Below are 18,299 nucleotides of genomic sequence, written 5' to 3'. Positions count from 1 at the left end.
GTAGGACAGAGTAAAAAAACTTCAAAAGAGATAGTTTTAAATAAATTTATTCTTCTAAAATGGATAAAACATGTAGGTATTGTGATAACTAATTGAGAAGCTGTCTTTGATGTACACCTGTGGAACTACGACTCATCACAGAATAACATACTAAATCGACATTTTATTTCATAAGTGTAAAGGAAATTATTTTCCTTAGTGAAGAAAAAGCACAATTAAAAACGCAGAAAAATACTTTTTACATTTCACGAAGTTCAATAAATATTTCACTCTACTTGAGGAAAAAGGTTTTCAGTACAAAAAATATATATTTTTAATTTCTAATATCTAGCTACAATCATTTAGGTACTTACTGTTGGATTATATAAAGCAAAAACTAATACCCCTAACTTTCGATAACATTGTTCTTTGTTCTATCTGAACAATCTACTGTTTATTTAACTCTACACACACTGCGTCACGGGATCTTGTTAGACGGACGTATTGCTTCCAAGTACCATTTAAAGTATAGAATAAATATTTCAATATCAAATTAGTATATTATTTCTTTTAATCCCATACCTCCTATAGGTTATGGGCCCAGTGCGAAAAAGGACATTTAGTAGTGAGAACATTCAGTAGTGCGTAGTGACAGTAAAGTGCATAGTTGTAAATAAAAATAAAGTTGTGACAATGGAAAAAGTGAAAAGAAACATTAAGCCTTTTAATGGAGAAAAGTACAGTGTATGGAAATTTAGAATTCGTACACTGCTTTCAGAGTTAAACTTGCTCAGTGTTATTGACGAAGAAATTCCTGGAACGCGATCCGCTGAGTGGGAAAAGAATAATAAGGCAGCCAAAAGTATTATAGTCGAATATTTGGCGGACTCATATCTTAATTATATTAATGAAAATGGGACTGCTCAAGCAGTTTTTAAACATTTTGACGCGATCTATGAAAGGAAAAGTGTAGCAACTCAATTAGCGCTGAGAAAACAATTATTGGGATTAAAATTAAAAGCCGATATACCCTTGATCAAACACTTCTCAACATTTGACGATCTGCTGACAGAATTATCAGCTGCTGGAGCTAAATTAGAGGAAACGGACAAAGTAGCTCATTTATTACTTACTCTCCCGAATACATATGATGGCGTTATCACTGCAATTGAGACACTATCTGAAGAAAATATCACTCTCGGTTTTGTAAAAACTAGACTATTAGATCACGAAGTAAAATTAAAAAACGAGAGTCGTGATACCAGTTTAAAGATACTCCATGTTGAAGAAAAATATAATAAAAACAGATACAATCGCACAAAACAAAACTATTTGAAGAATACAACATTCAAGAAAACAAACAAACAAAAATTTGTGAAATGTCATTACTGTGGACGCAAAGGACACAAGAAACAGGATTGTTTCTATTTCAAAAGACAGACAAATATACAAAACAATGCCCCAGAAAGGACAAGACAAGTCCAAACTATTGCCCTGCAAGAGGGAACGACCTCGAATTCTTCTTTTTCAGGATTTGCGTTCATGACAAGCGCATACCATTATGAAAAAGACCACTCGACAATTAAATTCCTATTAGATTCAGGAGCGTCTGATCACATCACAAATAGAGATGATCTCTTCACATCGTTTGAATGTTTAAATCCTCCTTTAAAAATTTCAGTAGCTAAAAACAATACATTTATTTCAGCAACTAAAAGGGGAAACATAAATCTTATCAGTCAAACAGGAGTGCAAGGAATACTTACAAATGTATTGTTCTGTGCCGAAGTACCATATAATTTAATATCGGTATCAAAGATGCAGCAAGCAGGATTCACCATAATATTTGATGACAAAGGCACACAAATTACAAAGGAAGGTAAAATCATCATGAAAGGTAAGACATTGAATAATCTTATAGTTCTAGAGTTTAAAATACCAGTAATAAAAGGGGAATCCGCTTCCCAAGCATGTTATGTTAATGAAAATAAATATGAATTATGGCATCAACGCCTAGGACATATAAGTAAAACTAAATTCCTGCAGTTAAAATGTCATAATATGATTGATGACTTAGATGAAATAAATACCGTAACTCCAAATGATAAGTTGTGTGAAGCATGCATAAATGGGAAGCAGACTCGCCTGCCTTTTAATAAAGTTAAAGACAAAAGTTACATTAAACGCCCTCTGTTTATTGTGCATTCAGATGTTTGTGGTCCTATAACACCTCCAACAATAGATAACAGAAATTATTTTGTTTTATTTGTTGATGAATACACACATTATTGTGTGGTGTATATGTTAACTTACAAATCAGAAGTGTTTACAGCTTTTAAAGACTATGTCGCTAAAAGTGAGGCTAAATTCAATTTCAAAGTAGTAAATCTTTATAGTGATAACGGTGGTGAATACTTATCCACCGAAATGAAAAACTACTGTAGAGAAAGAGGCATAAGCTATCATTTAACAGTTCCTAGGACCCCACAGTTAAATGGTGTTGCAGAACGTATGGTTCGCACAATAACAGAAAAAGCTCGTGCTATGTTAAATGGCACTAAAGCATCAAAACGTTTTTGGGGAAATGCAGTTTTAACTGCAGTTTATTTAATAAATATTACGCCTACGAAAGCTTTAAGTCAATCAAAGACACCATACGAGATGTGGCATGATAGGAAACCAAGCGTTAAAAATCTCAGAGTTTTCGGTTCAACTGTATATGTTCATAATAAAACCAGTAAAAACAAATTTGACAATAGGTCGTGGAAAGGAATACTGGTAGGTTATGAACCCAATGGTTATAAAGTTTGGAATACAGAATTCGAAAAATATGAAACTGTAAGGGACGTTGTAATTGATGAGACTAATTTTATCGAATCTAGGCCTTCATTACGACCTGAACGGAGTAATAATACATATTCCCAAGACGAAACTGATAATGACTCCGTAACAAAATCAGTGTCTTATAAGTCTCATAGTTCTGGCCCTAAATCAGATAGCTCTCAATCTGATGAATGCAGTACAAGTAAAATTCGAAAAATCGGTAGTCATGAAATACCGAATGAACCTGAAAATGAATCTGAGAGTAGTTTGAAACACAAAAATCAGGATAAACCTGATGAATTTTTAAATTTACGAAGAAGTGAAAGACTGAAAACATGTTCGCGTAAATCATATAATGAAAATGACTATGATGTCTATAGTGCGTTATCCATCACAAGTAATATACCAAAATCATTAAATGAAATTAAATCTCTGAACGATAGGAATCAGTGGGAAAAAGCAGTCAGAGAAGAACTCAATTCTCTTAAGAAAAATAATACATGGACATTAGTACCAAAACCATCAAATAAAAATATTGTAGACTGTAAATGGATATTCACTATTAAAAATGACGTTTCAGGTCAACCTTCAAGATATAAGGCACGTCTTGTCGCTAGAGGTTTCAGTCAAGAATATCTTAGTGATTATAATGAAACATTTGCACCAGTTGCTAGAATAGCAAGCTTTAGATTCTTAATTAGCTACGCAAATCAATATAATTTACTGATTCATCATATGGATGTAAAAACAGCATTTCTAAATGGTACACTAAAGGAAGAAATCTACATGAAAGTTCCTGAAGGTGTAAAATGTAAAGATAATTACGTATGCAAATTAAACAAAGCTCTTTATGGCTTAAAACAATCAGCTAGATGTTGGTACGAAACATTTGAACAATGTCTCAAAGAAATAGGTTTTCAGAACTCCCCAGTAGATAGGTGTATATATATGAAAGGTAAAGGAGACATTTCTAAAAATATTTACGTAATCTTGTACGTCGATGATTTGGTTATAGCATGTGCAGATTTGCAAACAATGAATAATTTCAAAGCATATTTAATGACTAAATTCGAAATGACCGACTTACACGATATCAAATTATTTTTGGGCATTAAAATAGAGAGACACCATGATAAAATTACTTTAGACCAAAGTGCTTACATTAAAACCGTTTTGAATAAATTTAATATGAGTGATTGCAATCCTATAAACACACCGATGGAGCTTAAATTAAACTATGAAGCTCTTAACGCTGATAAGAAGTGTGACGCACCATGCCGTCACCTGATCGGTTGTTTAATGTACATTATGCTTTGTACGCGTCCGGACTTAAGTACATGCGTAAATATTTTAAGTCGGTACACAAATAAGAACAATAAAGAATTGTGGTTATGCTTAAAGCGAGTTTTAAGATATATCAAAGGCACAATTGATTTGAAGTTAACATATACAAGAAATAATTACAATAACATCCTAAGTGGATATGTCGACTCAGATTGGGGTGGCCACGATTGTAATGATAGGAAAAGCACTACTGGATATGTGTTTAAATTATTTGATCAAAATACAATTACATGGTGTACAAAGAGACAAACATCAGTAGCGGTCTCGTCTACTGAATCCGAATATATGGCTTTATATGAAGCTGTTAAAGAAGCATTATGGCTTAAGTCTCTGGCAGAAAGCATAAACTTAAAAATTAATAAGCCCATTATTTTATATGAAGATAATAACGGATGTATTAGCATAGCTAATAATCCAACAAGTCATAAAAGGTCCAAACACATAGATATAAAATATCATTTCTCTAGAGAACAAGTTGAGAAAAATGTAATAAAATTAAATTATATTTCCACAGGTAACCAGTTGGCAGACTTGTTGACAAAACCTTTACCAGTCGTGTCTTTTATAAGACTGAGAAAAGGATTGGGTATAGAATAAGTTTTAATTTAAGTACAATTTCATTATGAAATGGTCTGATCAGGTTTTTCTGGGTTTTCCCTGATCCTGTGCAGCAAATGTTGGACCATTATTGTACAGTTGTCCCAGACCTTACTTGGAAGTATAATATGTTACGTCGTATTTATAAGTTGGTATTCACTTTGTAATGTTGAATTGTAGACTAGATACTGTATAGTAAACTAACGAATGACTAAAAGTTAGGGATTAATTTTTGAGGGGGCGTGTTGGATTATATAAAGCAAAAACTAATACCCCTAACTTTCGATAACATTGTTCTTTGTTCTATCTGAACAATCTACTGTTTATTTAACTCTACACACACTGCGTCACGGGATCTTGTTAGACGGACGTATTGCTTCCAAGTACCATTTAAAGTATAGAATAAATATTTCAATATCAAATTAGTATATTATTTCTTTTAATCCCATACCTCCTATACTTACATAGTATAGATAGATCAAAACTATTTTTGGTGATCGGATCTTATAAGTATTGCGGCTAAGGACGATAGAAATACAAATAAAATGACTATTACTTATACACATAAATAAATAAATACACATTATATAATATAGGTAATAATTTAAATACAACATTCCTTACTCGGAGATAATAAGCAGAATCCTATTTGGACATACATACAAAAAAGTCAGACAGATAAAAAAAAACTAGTTTATTTTCGAGTTTTTTGATGCGAACGTCCATTTTGTATATTCGAAGGTAAATTAAATACATATTGGATTTTTATTGCCAGTTTTAAAACAACGAATGATGACTTAATATTAATTGAGTTACTGAGTCGAAAGCAATAATTCAAATGAATAAAATATCGTATAAAAGACAAGAAATTACATAGAATTTTGAATACAAATACATATAATTTGGACATGTGTGTCATTGAATTATTGAATATACAATACATAAAAACTTTTGCTAGTCTTAGACGTTGCAGAGTCAAAAACACCGCACCCCTATTTCAATGGGAGTGCTAAAACTCATTCTCGTCATAATATTCGTCAGTTTCATATTTTTCTATGTCTTTTATCGTCAATTTCCAATATAAAAATATCCCATAAAGTTATCGATAGAACGCTCGCTCGTGGATACTAATTATGAGCTATTCGTTACGTTCACACTTTCAAATTAAATATATTAAACGATATAAAATTTCGCACCAAGAACTCAGAAGGCACCTTATTGTGATATTTTTATAGACTATAGTTCGGCCATTCAGAGAATGCGTTCCTGACACGTCGCGATTGAACTGACGACGTAACTTTGCAATGGCGTTGCAGTTACGATAAAAATATTTTTGCTGGTTGTTTACCGTTTTAACAATTGAGGAGCATTAAAACAACATTATTATATCAATAATCAATGAATGTAGTTACGTCGTCAGTTCAATCGCGACGTGTCAGGAACGCATTCTCTGAATGGCCGAACTATAAACATCTGTGTCGCTATAGTTCGGCCATTCAGAGAATGCGTTCCTGACACGTCGCGATTGAACTGACGACGTAACTTTGCAATGGCGTTGCAGTTACGATAAAAATATTTTTGCTGGTTGTTTACCGTTTTAACAATTGAGGAGCATTAAAACAACATTATTATATCAATAATCAATGAATGTTATTACGTCGTCAGTTCAATCGCGACGTGTCAGGAACGCATTCTCTGAATGGCCGAACTATAGAACATAACGTACGGACACAATATTGCTATATTTCATACGAATTACATCGTATGGTTTCGTCTATGAAAAATTCAGTGTCTATTATCATTTATTAAAAACATAACGTGAACTAATTTGATCATTACAATATTTATATAGGACTTTAATAATACTAAATTAATGCTAATGTGGACCTTAACATAGTGAGAAAACAATTAACGTCTAACACAAGAAATAATTAATTCGTCATCACAGCAACGATTATTGCTATACATTAAATTCTTGTACTATTATAATTTCCAAATGTAATTTATAATTTACACTATTGACTACGTGAATCGGTAGTCGATGGCCATACAATAATACAGGTAGACAATTAAACTAGTGTACCGATGTAGTTCGATACTACATACTGTGACTACGACTAACCTACGTCACTCGCTGGCACGTGGCTTCAGCTTGTTTGAAGAACACGTCTTCCAATATTCTGCTACCCTGGTACGTGAAGTGCTTCTGGGGAAGGAGGAGAAAATTATGAATTAAACATAGTTCTGTCCATTCTAATAAACAAGCTTGTGAATTTTATTTAATTTCTGAACATTATAATAATAGTTATCTAGTTGACATTTTCTCTCAACTCTCTATAATCGAAATCTATTTTTTATAGAAAAAAAAGAAAACTTCTAGGCCAGAATTTTGACTTATTTGCATTTTCCAGAAAATAATAATAATTTTACTGTACGAGCCTCGTACATCGAATAAAAACAATTTTCTAACGCACAAGGCTTTCAGGTAAAGTGAAAAGCTCACCAATATACCAGGATCGCAGCAACGGCAAGGGTGTCTCCCGACATAGCGGTCGGGGCGGCTATCGGCTGAGGTTGCTGACGTACAAACTCTTCAGTTCGGTCTTAGGCGTGTTCTCGAATAGGGCGGCTCGGTTCTGACCCTCGCCCTTCTTCACCCAGTGGCCGTATACTCGGAACGCGCAACCGTCTATCACCTGAAATCAATTGTATTATGGTTTTAGTAGATGTATGTGGGTAAAAAGACTGTAAAAATGCTAGCCCACTTAAAACGAAAAGGCTTAATATCAGTAAGGAAAAATACTGCTGGGCTTTAGCTTCTCACAATTTTTTCTTTAGACCGGACCTTAATTTTTCTCTTTAGGTAGAAAGACTATCTATAATAAGAGACCCCAATTCACGGTTTGAAAGGTTTAAAAGGTTCGGTTCGGAAAAAAGGTTCGGTGAAAGGCTTTCTTTCGAAGTAGTTTTTCGCGAAGAGCCCACTTTAGGATCTTTGAACTTATCCTTAAATAGGAGACCGCATGAAAATTCACAGTTTCGGTGAAAGACTTTCTTTCGAAGTGCGAGAGACCACTTAAGGATCTTAGAACATAATCTTTTCAACTTTTTGAAGTATGAAAAATGTTTTACAAATAAATAAATGAAAGTTTCACAGTGTTTTTGACAGTTTTGCAAAGTGTGCGGGCTTGTTTGATGACCAGGAGAGCATAAGAAAGTAGTGGTTACCTTCCTGAGCACGCGCATGGTGTAGGGGTCGCGCAGCGCGTCGGCGAGCGGCAGCGCGCGCGCCGCGGTGTGCGGCAGGCGGCGCAGACGCACGGCCGCGCGGACGCACGCCAGTGCCACGCGCAACTTCGCGCGGGCATTGAACCCGCTACTCTTTATAGCCTGCACATATACATTTTTTACACATAACCAGTAAAAGGGTTGTGAGTCTCCGAAACTATGAAACATAATATGTAGTGGGATTTTCAATTTTGCAAAATTAAAAACTGATTATTAAAATTATGCATGTAAGAAGACATTATGTGAAGATTCGCTACAGTTTCATATCGTGGCCACACGGTGGCTGAAATTAGGACGCATTTAAAAATGTTTCATGAAAATCGTCATACGTCATTACCGGTAGACATTGTCTAGGATCAGTATTCATTTAAAATAAGTATCATAGTTTCGAAGATTTACTATTTTACGAATTACCCAGACTACCGTACGTATTTTTTCGACGTACAGACTTGGACATTCAAAAAGAAGTGCACGAACATTTCAACAGACATGCAAACATGCGAAATAAAAAGTAAGGCCATAGAAGCATTGTTTTGTGTATATGTGTGTGTGTGTGTGGTGAGTGCAAATAGGTACCCCAAGCTTCAAGAATTTAGGACTTCACAAACAATTCCCTTTGTACATAAACAGTCAAACTAATGTACATACCGACATCTAATGTTAATATATCACTTTCTATGTTAAATACATACTAAAGGACCTGTCTGACAAACTTGCTTCTTAATTAATGTAATAGATAGTTACAATATGTGGTATTTACATGTTTCAATGTTGCAACAAATAATGGATGACGGTATAATAGCTTTGTAGAACGATTTTGTGGAATTTCAGTTAATTACATCATCCGGTTTTGGCAATAGTAATTATTACTTAACATCCTTTTTGATACAGGTGTAAGATACGTTTAAATCTCACAAAAAAGAAACTACATTTAATAGTAACTTTACACCATAACAAAAACGTTGTTTGTTATCATTCAAAAAGACAGACATATTTACTAAAACAATACAAAAGCATGCGAATTTCACCCATCTAAAGTTCACACGGGAGACATAAGTTTCAAATACATACATATTTATTTCAACCGTAACCCCATATTAAAAAGTTAGTTACAACAAAATTACCATAGTCAATTGCTCGATCCTAGACATCCGACGGCTGGTGCTGGACAAGGATTTCTTGAGCGGCATCATGTCTTGATCCCATAACTACCAGGGACGCAGAAATATGTACTGATTGTATTGTGTATCAACATAATCGCTTTGGCTTTATGTGTTCCTAGTTGTTGGAGATTTAACCCCTACATTTTTTTCATTACATTTATTTTTCCAGAAAACAAAATCAAATTCGTTTTCATTATTTCTTCTTTTCCATATTATACAAAAATAATTTCCAAACGTGCGGGGGATTTCAACCAGGAACACATAAAAAAGAAGCAAAAAAAAAAGAATCAAAGCTTTACAGTGCGTCATGCACTGTTTTGGTGCACATAGAAGTAAATTGTTAAATTAGTAGTAACGACTGCTGTACTTCTTCTGATGATTTATTAGTCAAATAAGCTTTTTTCAAATAAAGTAGTATAGCAAAAGAAATTAGAAACGAAATAAATAGTCGATCAAATTATAACAAAATCGACTTTTAAGAAGTATTTTGTAAATAGTGAGTTAAGGCGTTCTAAAGGTTTTTTTATTCAATATACCAATAAATAAGTACTAGGGCAACATATATCGAAAGAGCACTCACCATAGTGTTGAAGAAGGGATGGTTGAGCGCCTGGATAATATCAAGCCTTTCGCTTGGTTCCACCACCAGAAGTCGCCTAATAAGGTCTTTTGGGTCGTCTGTAATCGGTATGCGATTGAATTACTAATTGTTTTTAAATGAAGAACTTTTAGCTTGGTTTCTAAGTATTTAGTTTATGGTAAGGTAATATGAGAACATCAAATGGAACTTGTTATTTATATGAGAAATGAGTTTTGAGTATAAGTAACGACTAAGAACACTATTTGTGCAAAAGAACGTCTAAGCGTTTAACACATGTAAGGGCCAGGCCACAACAGTGCGTTGCGGCGTCGCATCGCAAAAATCAACGACGCATATCATATTAATCGCATAGCTGTGCAATGTTGTGTTTGCGATGCGACGCCGCAACGCACTGTTGTGGCCTGGCCCTAAGACCCGAAATGCTAAGATTAAGGCCATTCATTTCATAACCATGAATTCGGATTTGTTGGTTGATGAAAAGATGAGGACGTCATAAGATAACTTTGTGCTCTAAAATCAAAGTCTGAATACTTGACCATTTGTACCTTAGAGTAAACATAGAAAGGGTGCTAATAAAAAAGAAGCATACTAAAAGAACATAAATAAAATACCTGAGATATCCGCCCACTCGGGACTGGTGAAGGAATACTTTCCCTCCATGATGTTCCGCAGCATTACCATCTGCTTGCGATGCCAGAACGGAGGACAACCAACTAGTCTGAAATATTGTGCAAATTAACAATTTATTCGGGTATTTATTACTGTATTAAAATAAAGTGTTTAGCGCTCAAATGCTGTATTCGATGATGTATGCTATTGGATAATATTACTACTAAGATCGAAATGAGTTGAAAAGCCTTCTGTGAGCCCTGAGTCTATGGTGAGGGAAATGTGGCTGTCTTAATCATCATTGGATGTCAGAGATATTTAAGTGCAAGAGCAGAACAGGATTTGGAAAGACACACCACATCTTTTGTCACAATGTCTGAGTGATATAATTTGAGTGTTCTAGATTTGATTTGAGGAAGAGGATCTAAATTCTAGGTTATAAAACAAATAAGTTTATCTAGGTATTGTTGTATCAAATTATGTCAGTTTCCAGCTAATCAAAATAAAACTTACAATGTAAACATGATGACTCCACACGCCCATCTGAAATGATAACATTAATTTCTTGTTAAACTGTTATAAACAAGATTATATTTATTAAGTAAGTAAATAGTAAACATGGGTAATTCGGTATTATGTTGACATCATCAATAGTAACTATGTGATAGAAGATTATTATGCATTAAATCATACGAAATAATTAGGATTAAAACAGATTTACCGATCAGTTGCACAAAACTCTTCATTAAATCTATAGCTAACACTTTTTATCTGGTTGACAACGAAAGAGTCAGCATTAGATTTAAAGAAGCATTAGCTTTAATGAAGCTTTGTGCAACTGACGGTTAAAGAGAAAGTGGAGAGACAATAAAAATCTTTCATGGAGTATTTTGGTAGGGTTTCATAGTAAATGAGACAAATGGAACCATATTTTGCCCTATCACTGTACGTCAGTGACCAGGATGTATATGAGATACCGAGAACCGTGATAGCTAGATAGTTGAACTTTCCACAGATGATGAAAGTATTATTTTGCGTGTACTTGTGTTTTCGACAATGATAATTACGCAAATAAGTGGGTGTGTACGATAAACTTTGTCTACTCAAAGATACTTTGCAAGAACTTTTATTATTGTTTCTGTATCCGAACATAAGTTTATGCGTTATTATAGCTCATCATTAAGATATCAGTTTGCGCAATTTCAAGTTATTATATAAGAAGGTCAAACGATTAAAGTTCATTTTGACGGAACTGATTGGTATTTTACCAACATTTAAAAAGAAATAAGATGTAAATCAGGATCAAAAGCAACGGCGAAATAAACAGTTATACTAAAACAGTCATTAATTAATTATAAATGCATTATTTTTGGCAAAATGTATGTAGGTATATCCGATATTTTTGCAGATGTAATAAAACACGCGTATTGGAGCGGAACGTCTAGGTTAAATTGGCCAATAAAGGAATTTGTACCATTCATTTATATGATTTTTTTTCAAGCACGATGAAGAAAAAAATGTGCACCATTGACATACGTAGTTGAGTACGACATGTACGACAACCCAACTGAAAATCGGTGGTTGATTGATGGTTTGAACGCACATTCTACATATTGTTTGTCCGCGTCCACTCATAGTCATGAATTCAGATCTTTAACTCATTTCTAAGACATACTTAAATAGAAAGAGCCAAATATTTAATGTTCTTTGAGTATGCGAACTACACATACGCCTATAACGTATACAAATATCCTTAAAAGCTTTCGCTTTTATAATATTAGCAGGATTTGTTTACTATACTTACATATCAACTTCCTTGCCGTAGCCAGGTGCATCGTCAAACATATTGGCCTTCAGTGTCTCCGGGGCCAAGTAGCCTGGAGTACCGCAAAGCTCTGAAAACATACCAAGAACTTTCTAGAATACTAAACTATAGATTCACAGGAATATTTTCCTAATAATACTATTTACAGCCATAGACCCACCCAGAAGGGTCTGATTTTCTAATCAAGGGCGAAATACCTATGGGTGCGTTCTTTCTGGCTGCAGCTTAGGGCCCCAAGGTTATAAGGGCCCAACAGACCATTTTCAATTAAATACATAATGTAAATAGATCTCATATCTCAATTGATTAGCGATTTAACCCATAATTTTCCGACATACGAGATATTGAAAAGACTTTATACCACAGTGCCAGGGCAGCATAAAACAACAATAGCTTTTGTTCCCGAGGTGAAACTACTCGGTATTGTCTTAGAACCAGATGTAAGACTAGATGCGACTAGCGTAGTTGTGTCGTAGACCATGACTGCGTACCACCGGCCTGTCTATGTTGCAATATGCAGTTACTATATGCGTTACTTTCCGCTTATTTCCTGTCATTTGTATGTAGTAAAATTAAGATTGGAGTCAGAAATTGAAAATTACTAACACAAAGAAATAGTTTGCATAAGCCATTTTTTGGCGGTAATTTGGTCTATCCCTTATAATTTCAAATATGAGAACTCTTTCAAGTTGCAAATTGCAATAATGGCACCAGGCGATCAGGATTATGGCAGAGGTAAGCCGTCGCGTGCCTGCGGACAGAACTCCTGAAGTCTTTATTACAAGTCTTTCCTTACCAAATAATTTCTCCCCATCCTTCAGCACCTTAGCGAAGCCAAAGTCGGTGATCTTGACGTTGAGCTGGTCATCCAGCAGGATATTCTCGGGCTTCAGATCTCTGTGCACGATGCACTTGCTATGCACGTGCCGGACGCCTTCGAGGACTTGTCTGCAATCAATTTCGAACACGTTTGAGCTTATGATTTCCTGGTAATTGTCTAGTACAGCAGTGTTTGATACTTAGAGTTAAGAGTGGTACATCTAATTAATATAACACATACGAGGATCATATATATTTTTTGAATAAGCAATCCCAGATGCCCCATAATCTGAAAACTTTCGTAATTTTATTTTCATTATCATAGATTTATGCTAAGAAAAATCTCAATAGCTAATCAAAAAGCCAAAAAAAAATGCGCCATTCAAACAGGTTCATTCGTTTGGGTGTTACGAGGCCACGGATGGACAACACACGTCTTCTTATAAACTAATATAACACACCAAACAAAGAGATTACAGACGTTAGGAAAGTAGGTAGCCTATTAATAAATACTAAAAATGTGGTAAGAACAAAATGTAGGTATCCCAGATAAAATAGTCAAAAATTTGGAAAACATTGTTTACCTCAAATATTTACTAAACAAAGCGTCTACAACTACTTTGTAATAATTAATTACAAACTCAACACACGCGATAAATTCCTTTTGTTTCAAGCATTTCTCCTCAAAGTCTATTTTGTAGCACACACTTAATGCCATTTTCGAAAATCACAGAATTTATTATTTAAATTATAATAATGATTCACACTGTGACTGAAAGTACCAGGAGAATATGACAGCGCAGAAGTTAAGTCAACACTGGGTTATCCGTGCAACGAATAATTTACGCGAATCCCAGTGGTTATCTGTGCACACGCCTCACACACACAGATAAAATAATTAGAATGACGATGTATGTGCGTGTTATTTATAGTTGTGTATGTTAGTAAATGCTCTGCCGGACTTTACTTGAGGGTCAACGTTTGCTTGTTATACAGGATGTAAAAGGCTAACCACAGCCGAAATATTCGTCTCAAATAATCCTTGTTAGTTTTACACTGCAAATACATCATCGGTATCGTATGTCTGATACAATTTTGGAATTAGAAGAATATTAATCGTCTTATTGTAAATAACGGTTATCGCGACCAGCCCCCTTCCTGGTCACCAAAGTACCTATTTAATACAAACCAACAACAAATGACACTACATATCGATTTCCTAGTTTATTTTATAAGTAACGGTAAGAGATAAGATTAAATTGGCAATGAACCTCGACCCGGTTCTGATAAATTCGGCATGTCGTTAAGGGGCGTGTTTTTTTTACATACGCTCAAGAAAATATACACATAATAAAATGAGTAAGTAATTCTTCCAGTCTTTCAGGCATTTTATACTCAAAGTTGGGCAAAAGTTCTCTTCTCTTTCAAAGAGTTGCGGGTCCTGAGGATTAATGTTACATTGTGGTCCAAGGAAAGAGAGGAAGGGTGAAGGTTGCGACGTATAAGGAAGTTCAGGAGTTGGCGCTAGATAAGGCGTAAATGGAAGGAGCTGCACCGACAAGAGCTGGGCTCTTAAATGAATGATGATGTGGTCCAAGATCCCGCATAATAACATCAAACTAAGACATAACAAACAACAAATATATGTAGTACCTAACAGTCGTAAAAAATCTCAGCTATAGGCAATTGAAGAGCTATTTCGAAGTAGGTCACACTCATTACCATCACACCCGCATACCACCTACAAACACCGGCTTGCTATAATTATCCGCTTTGTGTCGCTTGCGATAAAGTCGCCTTCGCGAAATGATAAAAAATTACGCAGGAACCACAAAGGGACCTCTTGTTATAACGTTCTAAAATGTGAGATAATGTTTACAAAAGTTGAAATTATGGAGGATACAATTTTGTACATGAAAAACTGTACATACAAAAAAATCTACGAAATAAATAGTGATGCTTTATCAACATTGCGGAAGTTAAAATGTAAATGCAAAATTAAAACTGCATAGTTCCCACCTAGTCTATTCTTTGCTATTTTAACTTCTGATATAATAAACAATAAGGAAATAATATAACTTGAAATCAGGATTTACATACAAAATTATATATTCAATCACGAAATTTTAATTCCGTAATTATTGTTTAGCTGCATAAAGATTAACGTAAGCAAGATTAAAGTATGTACAAAGCTATGTAAGTAGTATCACAGATTATATAATAGTTACTACGGTAGTATCACGTGTTTTAAATCCAGAATCGACACTTGACATATGGCAAGCCCATAAACTTTGTGATAAGTGAAGCAGATACCCAATGACCCGTACTTTAAGCCACGATGCACAATACAGTGCCCTTGAAATAAGCCAACCAAGTGTGCCGAGTAAATATCACGGCTAATTTTAATACAATTTCAAATGGCCTATTTAAAGTTTTATCTAAAACCCACATACGGGTGTAACAATGAGAGAATAGCGCGTAGTTTTACGTCAGTCTTCAAATAAATATTGAACGGCAATTTATAATAGATGCGGCAAATTAATTTAGATAAGTGCATTCTACGAACAGTTCTCTAAGATACGAGTTGCATACGCTTTGATAACATATAAACGTTTGTAGCAAAGACAATAGGCTAATAAATGTTTGTATTTGCATGTTTAAGCTTTTCTAATATTGCTTCCTTATTGTGATATGCACGTGATAGCTATCACATTGTTTTATTTGAACTCTTATAATTATAGGAAAATTTCAGTTGTGTGAACTTTATACTGAATCATAGTTCCTAGAATTTATTATAATTTTGAGGGGGCTGCATACATTTTTGTACTTAAATTCATGATATTGAGCAACACACTATTTTGCAATATTTAAAGGCATTAAGTAGAAAATTGAAATAGGTAAAAATATTGTATGCGTTTTGTTTCAGATTTAATGTTATTTTAACATGTTATTAAATAAGTAATAAAAACAGTAATCAACATACCTCATAATATATCTAGTCTTCTTCTCGGACAGCGTGACCACGGACGTGAGGTAGTCAAACAGCTCTCCATTCTTGCACAGCTCAAACACTAAGAATATGAACGTCTCCGACTCGAACACGTCCTGCAGCTCGACTGTAACAAATAGCAATACTTCAGGTCATTTGTTCTGGTACTCAATTAAAGTGTGGATTAAGTTTTGATAGTTTTATTAGTAGTTGTTTGCTATGGTTTCACCTGTGTCTTGAGGGATTTTTTTCCTATAGCTGAATTAAATAGCTTATGATACCCAGGGATAGTGTAGCTTCCTAACAGTGACAGATTTTTGTCAAAGAGGTCCCATACTTTTAGAGCCTAAGGAAGCAAACCCACAGAAATAGTTTAGATTTAACTTTATACTAGCTGTCAATGTTTTAAGATCTGTGTTTAAGCTGATATAATAAAAGTAAGTTTGAAAGTAACCTTTAAGTATTGGGGCAGACTTAATTTTTGCTTGGCTAATAATGTGCTTTGACTATCATTAATTTCACTGAGATGACAGAAACAACTGAGCTATTTGTGTGGTAAAGAGCCAGCAACTCACTCACTAATATAAGGGTGTCCGGCAACCATCCGCAGTATGTGTATCTCTTGCCGCGTGGCATCCCTCATGGTATGCGTGTCTACTCCATCCTGGGACTCCTGACTCAAGTCTATGATCTTGGCAGCATACTCCCGCCCTGTCTCCTTCTCTATACATCTTCTTACTGTTGAACTTATACCCCTGGGAGATTACCACATTATTAGTATTTATCATGACAGTAGAAGTAAAATATTAAGTTATAAAATTAATTTTAACACTTATTGGCTGTTTACTGAAACTATATGAATAGTATAAAATGCTACTGAAAATATTTAGTTAGCTAATATAATTTAATTAAGTAATTTGTTTACCAAAATAAACAAGTTTTGGAGGCCAATTAAAGAGGTCAAGACTCTATTTGATACAGAATCGAGTTTTTCAACTGTAACAGTTCAATGTACTGCACTGTAAAATATAAAATTGTCAAAGGAAGTCAACGGTTTGATCCCAAGGTCATCCAGAAGACTTATGAGTAACAACACTTGTAATGATGGCCAAACTCTTTAAATAATTCCCTAGTTCCTTAAAAATTGGCACTAGCGCAAGTGATCAAACATCACAATAGACAATAGGAGCGCCGCAATTAATTCCTCACCTGCCTATTATTTCTTTCGGTTCGTATCTCGCGTAGAATTCTTTAGCCGCATCTTTGTCGGGCAAATTGTCGTCGTCTTCCTCCTTAGCCATCGCGTTCACTGTCGCTGTTATGATGTTTTCGTGTACTAATTATACGTAATTAGCCTATCCACAATGACGAAAGGTTATTGTTGTGAAGTGAACAACTGACGGAACACTTCTTCCAATTTCACTTAATCTTAAAACTAAAAACTTGGAATAGCAATATTTTTAATAGAAATATATGAAACCTTTTCGCCGAAGGTTAGGACCGATACCGATAAACTTAGATAAATCATCAATTATCAAAAATTAAGCGTAACCAAAATCACAGAATTGTGAACTCCGTCTGTCACAAAATTAAAATGACATAATGACATTGACTTTTGACAGTAACAAGTTTAGCTTGTCTATGCTAAAATGAAAGTATGAACCACAGAGACATCTATCTTCTATAACATTTTTTTTGTTTGTTCGTTTGCACCATAAAGGCTCCGAAACTATTGAACCGATTTGAACATTTTGAACAAGCATGCACGGGCTTCAATTATGAAATCGAAGTTGAATATTATCTGAACCCTGTCTACGCGACTATGCCCTACGCCACAAACAGAAAGAAACGACCTCTATTTTCAAAAGCTTTGAACAAAAAATCACAAAATAAAATAAAAATAGGAATACTGCTCTCGAAGTCGGTGTCTTGATCAAAGTTAAGTGGATATTATAATGATTGATTCATTTTGCTACCGAATTCCTCTGTAACTATTTTATGTATTCGTCTCGGGTTAGGACAGAGTATTTTCCCTCTTTCTTTTCGTTAGCGAAAGGATGATTCTTTAGAAATAAGATATTAAAACAATTGACCTCATTTTGAAAATACCTCTTTCTCTCACTCTTGACAACAGCTGATTTTACTCTATGTCGCGCAGTTCAATGAGATCGTTCACTTATTTTTTGTCCCTCTCTCGCTTGGCGCAGAGTAATTTAATTCGATTCTGGTCGTTCTTTTTCTCTTTTATTTGTATTGAAAAAG

At 34.6% G+C, this 18,299-nt stretch overlaps 1 protein-coding gene across 1 annotated transcript; it reads right to left on the bottom strand.

The window, feature by feature from the left end:
- Positions 1–31: 31 nt before the first annotated feature.
- Positions 32–17,645, bottom strand: LOC124639393 (phosphorylase b kinase gamma catalytic chain, skeletal muscle/heart isoform). The gene is made up of 15 exons (XM_047176730.1): positions 17,247–17,645; positions 16,617–16,792; positions 16,032–16,164; positions 13,026–13,177; positions 12,209–12,299; positions 10,918–10,947; positions 10,407–10,513; positions 9,775–9,872; positions 9,156–9,239; positions 7,972–8,133; positions 7,247–7,439; positions 6,456–6,949; positions 6,211–6,226; positions 5,204–5,981; positions 32–349 (listed from the first exon to the last, which is right to left on the bottom strand). The coding sequence occupies exons 1-11, from the start codon at positions 17,336–17,338 to the stop codon at positions 7,305–7,307; spliced, it is 1,260 nt and encodes a 419-aa protein (XP_047032686.1). The 5' UTR covers positions 17,339–17,645; the 3' UTR covers positions 32–349; positions 5,204–5,981; positions 6,211–6,226; positions 6,456–6,949; positions 7,247–7,304.
- Positions 17,646–18,299: the final 654 nt, after the last annotated feature.

Source organism: Helicoverpa zea, chromosome 19 (genome assembly GCF_022581195.2).
Source record: "Helicoverpa zea isolate HzStark_Cry1AcR chromosome 19, ilHelZeax1.1, whole genome shotgun sequence".
In the NCBI taxonomy this organism is placed as follows: Eukaryota; Metazoa; Arthropoda; class Insecta; order Lepidoptera; family Noctuidae; genus Helicoverpa; species Helicoverpa zea.
The sequence above is the reverse complement of the archived record's forward strand: the minus strand, read 5'-3'. Positions and strand labels throughout refer to the sequence as shown.

Bases quoted from the DNA above. Each gene is read 5' to 3' on its own strand.
- LOC124639393 (XM_047176730.1), bottom strand. From the start codon at position 17,338: ATGGCTAAGGAGGAAGACGACGACAATTTGCCCGACAAAGATGCGGCT. The intron at 16,165-16,616 runs GTGAGTGAGTTG...TATTTGTTACAG, and splicing joins TGCCGGACACCCTTATATTA to TCGAGCTGCAGGACGTGTTC. The intron at 9,240-9,774 runs GTGAGTGCTCTT...CGTCCCTGGTAG, and splicing joins ATCCCTTCTTCAACACTATG to TTATGGGATCAAGACATGAT.